Raw genomic sequence first — 7,769 nt, forward strand, 5'->3', positions numbered from 1 at the left:
CGTACATACAGCAGAGTTTAGTTCAATCCCATTGTGGACCCTGAACAAACCGATGATTAATATAGACTTACACAAGACCGTAAATAAATCAATGTCTCCTGCAGACGCCATAGTTCCAACACGACTTTATATCGACTCATTTAAAGGAACACATATATATACAGATGGATCTAAAGATCTAAATACTCAAAAATGTGGATGTGCTTTTGTCATTCCAGCCTTAGACATTAAAAATAAGTTCCGATTGAGTAATAATATTTCTATTATGACAGCGGAACTTGCAGCCATACAACTTACTTTACAGTTTCTAACCAATACAGCGGCAGATAACTCCGTCATACTTGTAGACTCACTGAGCGCACTACAAGCATTACAAACACCAGAACACAAAATTACAAACCCGATTATATACGAAATCTTGAAATTATCATCTATTTTAGGTAGCACTGTATCCCTGGCATGGATACCAAGCCATATTGGTATCCATGGAAACGACATGGCTGATGCCGAGGCCAAAAGTTCTTTAAACTCAGAAAAAATTGATATACATGTACCTTTAGTAAAAGGAGAAATACATTCTTTTTTACAGAATAAAATGTTTGATTGCTGGCAAACATACTGGGGAGATCCTGATATCGGCAAATCAATGAAAAAACACATGCCAATTCTGAAAACTTTTACCAAAAAAATCATCTGTAATAATCATCTGTTTCTTGGAAATCTGAGAAACGGGCTGGTCAGAGTTGTGAGGTATTCACCAACTACTACCAGTAGACTCCGCCTCAAAATGGCCCTGGTTATTCATGGGGTGATAATCCTCTTTTTTCCATAAATCAATTTGTAGGGGCAGGTGTGGTCAATTTCATTTATTTACATCTTACAACTCTAGCTACATGTATTTGGTTGCCTTCTCTATAGATTTCCAGTTCCATATATTCAGCAGGAATTTGATGGTTAGTCCTTTCCAGTGTTAATTGATTTTTGGATTTAAAGGAATTCAATGTTTTGGCACACTTTCACTTTATGTAAGGCATTCCAAACTCTATATTTTCTCCTAATTGTTCTGTGATACAATAATGGAAGTGAAATAAAGTTGACCCCCCCCCCCCCCCCCCCCCCATACCTTCACCCTTCAGGTCTCATCGTGAAATCAAGCCGTAACTGTATGGTGGCCCATGACTTCAATATTTCATGTCTCTGTTTGGGGAATCAAGTCGATCATTGCCTACATGAAATTAAGATTAATCCAAAATCAATGAGCCACCCATGTCTCAGTATCAATTATTTGTCGCGAGTCAATCCGACATCATCTCATGTCAGTGCACTTACCCTTAGACACTTGTAACCAGGCAACAGACTTTTTTTACTTACCAATAGCCGCCCCATACGGAGGCAGAACCAGTGTCAGCAACCATCCCATTCCCGCCATAGTGTATTCTTCTGGAATCACAAGTCTCAGCACTATTCCAAACAGATACCCCACCACCAATTCTCCGGCAAACCGAACACCATTGAACGGGGGACGAGGAAACACATCGAGGCGATGTTTTAGTTCGTTTAAATATCTTTCATCGTTATTCGCTTCATAGATATACTCAGGAAGCCTCCACAAATCTCGAAACCATCCTAACCCTAAACAACCTCCCCATGTTGCCCACCAAATGAAAGCGTGTTTGTCTCGACCCAGATAGAAATGATGAAGACCAAACCATCCTCCAGTTAGCCACAAAATGTATGCAACCACGATATTAGCCATTTTGTTGTAACATAGTCATACCAAGAAATCGCCCTTGTCTATAGTTTCATTATCGGAAGCTGTTGATATTCGCGTGGGGAAATCCCTATTTGTCGACTTTGATTCTAAAAATAGCTAAATCTACGTGTCGCTTAAAATATTTATATGATTAAGAAATATGATTTGAATATTTTGTTTGGAATTATGATGAAAATATAAAATAATATCACGAAACATTTTTTTATTCTTATTGAAGATACTTTATAATTTGAAAGTGAAAGTAATACGCGGCCAAGGGGGAATCCCCATCCCATAATGCAATTGCAGATTGTTTACGTAGTGAAGGAAAGGGCGAGTACAAAACGCGGAATGCACTCAGGCGTGAAGAGATTTTTGTTGATTTATTGTGTTTATTAGGTCATAATTCCGTTATTACTGAATGGATTTTTGTTCGGATACCAGACGTAAACGGGTTGATTTATCCCCTTTAAAATGATATAAGTTATATTTAACAGTATCAAAAATTAGATGTGAAAGTGGTGGCCGGAATGAACCCATATGGAATAAAAATGTCGATATTTACAACTGTTTTCGTTATAATAAATACCCATATCTCAAATATTACTGAACAGATTTTTGTTCGGGAACCACACAAAAACGGAGAATTTAGTACTCTTTAACATGATATAAACTGTTTGAATACATGTTCGATATTACTTTCAAAAGTGGTGGCCGGAATGAATTGATGTGGTGTGAAAAAATAGCAAAATCGTCAAAGTTACATGTAAATTTCCATCTTTATTGGTCCATATCTCTTTCATTACTTAACTGATTTCTGTTCGGGACACACTCTAGACAAGATAATTTTATAGGCTTTAAGCTGATATAACTTTTATTAATATTCATTACAAATTCGGTGCAAAAGTGGTGGCCGGAATGAACCTAGGTGAAATTCACGGACGCCATTTTACAAGTATGTCCAAGCCGATAGCACACTACGTCTATACTAAAACAACAAATAGGCCTACACGGTACACCGGTCACCATGACCAGGTTACTGGCGGCTCGTTCACACCTTGATGAATATAATTAATCTTTAGATGAGCTTACGCTGGCCGACGACTGTTAACTAGGAAGCCAATTATATACTACTTATAAGATAATCCAGTCCAGCTTGCGGATTAAGAGAAGATGTAACTGATCGGTTATCACATATAATTGGTTTTTAATTGATTTGTTTGTGACTTTTGTAAGTGGCCAATGACATGGTTCATTTCTATGATTCTAAACTGTGTTCACCCACGTGTACAGGTCAAGTAGTATAAATAGATGTACCAAAATGATTTATCCACAGTGGTCGATTGTAAGTCCGAGGACTTAAAATGTGTAAACTGTGGAGGGGCACACAGTGCCGCCTACGGGGGTTGTACGGCCAGGAAAAAGGCTGTAGACATTGTAAAAATACAGGTGACAGAACATTGTTCACGTCGAGAGGCGGTACAAGAATATAAAAAAAAATCGTATGCACAGTCAGTCTCCGAAAACACACCGGAAACAATTAACCCCGTACCGTACTCCGGGGTAGCTGATTTCAACATCCCTAAAAGTCAGCCCGACCGTCCGTCCTTCCGTCCGTCAGTTACTGTCCCACAGGAACCTGTGGTGACAGTACCTATCAAAAAGCTACTACAGTTAGCAGTTTCTGTCATCGCCAAAATCAATGAAGGTTCTAGTTGGACAGAAATACTTATATATGTACTTAGTCAAGCTGAAACCATATTTGGAGTCAAGCTCGACAGCACAATGTTACCCGATACACTCGTGAAATAATATGTCTACCAATAACACCACGGGTATAGGCATCCTACAGTGGAATGCCCGGAGCATAGCGAAACGTGGATTAGAGTTTTTAAAATTTAATGAAAATAGACATGATATACACGTCATTTGTTTACAGGAAACATGGCTAAAAGAAAACACTAGTTTTAATATTCCAGGTTTTTATCCACCGGTATTAAAAAACCGTTTAGACGGAAAGGGCGGGGTGGCTATATATGTACGTGAAAATCTAAATTATCACGAACTTAACATTACAAGTAAAGTCATGGAAGTTATCGGTGTTGTTATTAAACTAAACGACAAATCAATTAGTATAATTGATATATACAATACATGTAAGACAAACGTTGTATCTGACTATGCAGAACTTAACAAATATATAGATACCCCATATATTATATGTGGAGACTTTAATAGTCATCATACTCTCTGGGGCGGTACCAGGTGTGACCCCAAGGGTAAAGTTTTGTATGAGTTCATAAATAATACTAATCTTGTTTTACTAAATGATGGTTCTGGAACCAGAGTGAGCCCAGCTACCCTGGATATAACACCGATAGACCTGACAATAGTTACTCCCACAATAGCGGGAGATTGTACCTGGAATGTATATCCAGATAATTTTGATAGTGATCACTATCCTGTTTTAACAATTTATAAATGTAAACCACTTTTAAATAATACTGTAAACAAGTCACGATGGAATTTTCACAAGGCTGACTGGGAAAGATATAAAACCACCAGTACAAGGGAGGTAACTCCCGCACTCTTAGACGGTAATGTCGAGAGCAGCCACACTAAACTTATCGATACCATTATAAACATTACTGATAGCTGTGTTCCGAAAAAGCAGAAAAAAAACAATTAATAGATCTGCAGTACCGTGGTGGAACCAGGAGTGTACACGGGTTGTACGTGACAAGCACCGGGCATATAATAAAGCCCGACGTGATTTTAACAATGAAAACTTACAAGATTATCGGCGTAAGAGAGAATTATCCAAACAAACACTATTAGAAACTAAAGAGAAATACTGGAGAAATCTTTGTAATGATATGAATGACGACACATCTCTAGCAAAAGTATGGAAGGCAGTGAGAAATATGAAAACCTCAAACACCAGCAAACAAATACCAGCATTATTGAATACCACTACTAATAGATATGTAATTACTAAAACTGAAAAATGTAATCTTTTAGCAGAAACCTACACTGCAGTAAGTAAAACAATTAATTATACAGATGATTTTATTAAAAATAAATCTGAATTTGATAAACAATACTCAGATTATGTAAATGATACAGTGCCATGCACAAGTAATATTAATAATATGTTTACTTTTCAGGAGTTTATTGAAGCGCTGTCTCAAACTAAAGAGACTAGCCCGGGGGATGACAATATTACATATAACATGTACAAACAATTATCTGTGTCTGCCAAAAAAGTAGTTTTGGATTTTATAAATATGGTCTGGGAAAAACGTGTTCTCCCGACAGAGTGGAAACACTCAATTGTAATACCCATATTTAAATCGGGGAAAAACCCTAACTTACCACAATCATATCGACCAATATCACTCACCTCCACATTATGCAAAATTATGGAAAAAATGGTCAACAACAGGTTGAAATGGTTTTTAGAACAGAAACGTGTCATATCTGTAAATCAATGCGGGTTCCGGAAAAATAGAAGTACCATAGACCAACTGGTGAAATTAGAAAACGAAATTAGAAAGGCCAATTTAAATAAGGAGTCACTACTAGCAGTGTTCATAGATTTTGAAAAGGCCTTTGACATGATGTGGAGGGATGGTTTACTGTATAAAATGAAAAATATTGGAATAAATGGAAATATGTATGCATTTATTAAAGATTTTTTACAGGATCGATTTATACAAGTACGGATCGGAAATGAAATATCCGATACCCACTATCTAGAGAACGGTACCCCCCAGGGCTCAGTTCTCAGCCCAACTCTTTTTAATATATGTATTAATGATATATCAGACTGTCTGAACAATAAAAAAGATATTTCTCAGTTCGCAGATGATAGCGCCATCTGGAAAACACACAGAAATATCAAATTTCTAAGTACCTGTATATCTTCAGAATTAACAAAAATACTAAACTGGTGTAACACATGGGGCTTCAAAATATCAAAAACAAAAACAGTTGGTGTTCTTTTCAGGAAAAAACAAAGTGCGAGTTTACACTCAAAATTGTCAGACGTAGAAATACAAATGGGAGACACAAAAATATCACTCGCAAATGTAATACAATTTCTAGGTATGTACTTCGATAGTGGACTTACCTGGGGTCCACATATCGAAAATATTGTACAACGTTGTGAACAACGGCTTAACTTACTCAAGTATTTAAGAGGAACAGATTGGGGGTGTGACCGCTATACATTATTGACGTTGTATAAAACTCTAATACGTAGTATACTGGACTACGGTGCCGCAGTTTACAACTCGGCCAGTAATTCACAATTAGAAAAATTAAATGTTGTACAATATAAATGTCTTGCTACCTGTCTGCATGCCATGAAGGGAACTTCACTCTCTAGTCTCCAAGCCGAGGCTGGAGACCCTCCGCTTCAAATACGCCGAAATTCCATCATCGCAAAATATCAATTAAAACTTGAGGGGCTGACAATGGCGCACCCTACATTGGAAAGTCTTGAAAATGACTTCAAATTCAAATATAATGAAAATAAAATACTGCCTTCATACAAATCGTATTATACATATCTAAAAGATATCCAATCTACTTTTCAGCTGGGTAACATCAACGTACATACAGCAGAGTTTAGTTCAATCCCATTGTGGACCCTGAACAAACCGATGATTAATATAGACTTACACAAGACCGTAAATAAATCAATGTCTCCTGCAGACGCCATAGTTCCAACACGACTTTATATCGACTCATTTAAAGGAACACATATATATACAGATGGATCTAAAGATCTAAATACTCAAAAATGTGGATGTGCTTTTGTCATTCCAGCCTTAGACATTAAAAATAAGTTCCGATTGAGTAATAATATTTCTATTATGACAGCGGAACTTGCAGCCATACAACTTACTTTACAGTTTCTAACCAATACAGCGGCAGATAACTCCGTCATACTTGTAGACTCACTGAGCGCACTACAAGCATTACAAACACCAGAACACAAAATTACAAACCCGATTATATACGAAATCTTGAAATTATCATCTATTTTAGGTAGCACTGTATCCCTGGCATGGATACCAAGCCATATTGGTATCCATGGAAACGACATGGCTGATGCCGAGGCCAAAAGTTCTTTAAACTCAGAAAAAATTGATATACATGTACCTTTAGTAAAAGGAGAAATACATTCTTTTTTACAGAATAAAATGTTTGATTGCTGGCAAACATACTGGGGAGATCCTGATATCGGCAAATCAATGAAAAAACACATGCCAATTCTGAAAACTTTTACCAAAAAAATCATCTGTAATAACAAACAATTAGTCACTGCATATACACGTTTAAGATTAGGAAAATGCCGATTAAATCATTATCTATTTCAGATGAATCTACATACAGACGGTCTTTGCGAAACTTGCAACGTACCAGAAACCATTGAGCATTATTTATTAAAATGTGATCGTTTTTATATACAGAGGCAGAGGCTATTCCGGGATATGGACATACAGCCATCCACATTAACTAATATATTTCCAAATTTATTTGCAGACAATCCCAAAGCTACTACGGCAGTACTCAAATATATTTCTAAGACTGGTATAGCAAATATACTATAAATACAATTAATTTTTCTTCAAAATAACCATCAAAATCTAGGTGCTTGTCACGTGCTTTTAAACCTTTTATCATACTTTGTAAGACAATACCTGTCCCCAACACAATGACGAGGGGCACAGGGACCTGTCTCATCAAACAATGGTGTCCTAAATTATAAGGTCACTTTTTAAATATTTTAATTAACATTGAATTTATATAATGCCATAACATGGCATTACAACTCTTGACTCATCTTCACTCATCTTCGTCTTATATGCATCTATCTCAGAAGTAGAACTTCTTTTTATTATTATGTCTTAGAATAGGCCTAGATTTTTAATTATAGTGTATATAGGAGGAATACGGCAATTAGGGGTGTGACGTATTGCACGGCACACTCATACGCTAATGTCCT

At 36.6% G+C, this 7,769-nt stretch overlaps 1 protein-coding gene across 1 annotated transcript; it reads right to left on the reverse strand.

Moving 5' to 3' along the window:
- Window positions 1-1,371: 1,371 nt before the first annotated feature.
- Window positions 1,372-1,756, reverse strand: LOC117320950 (dnaJ homolog subfamily C member 22-like; the record flags this gene model as incomplete). Its single annotated transcript, XM_033875434.1, has 1 exon — window positions 1,372-1,756. A coding segment is annotated over exon 1 (385 nt), but the record flags the coding sequence as incomplete, so codon positions are not given.
- Between the last annotated feature and the right edge of the window lie 6,013 nt (window positions 1,757-7,769).

The sequence above is a fragment of the Pecten maximus genome, unplaced genomic scaffold (assembly GCF_902652985.1).
Source record: "Pecten maximus unplaced genomic scaffold, xPecMax1.1, whole genome shotgun sequence".
NCBI classification, from domain to species: domain Eukaryota; kingdom Metazoa; phylum Mollusca; class Bivalvia; order Pectinida; family Pectinidae; genus Pecten; species Pecten maximus.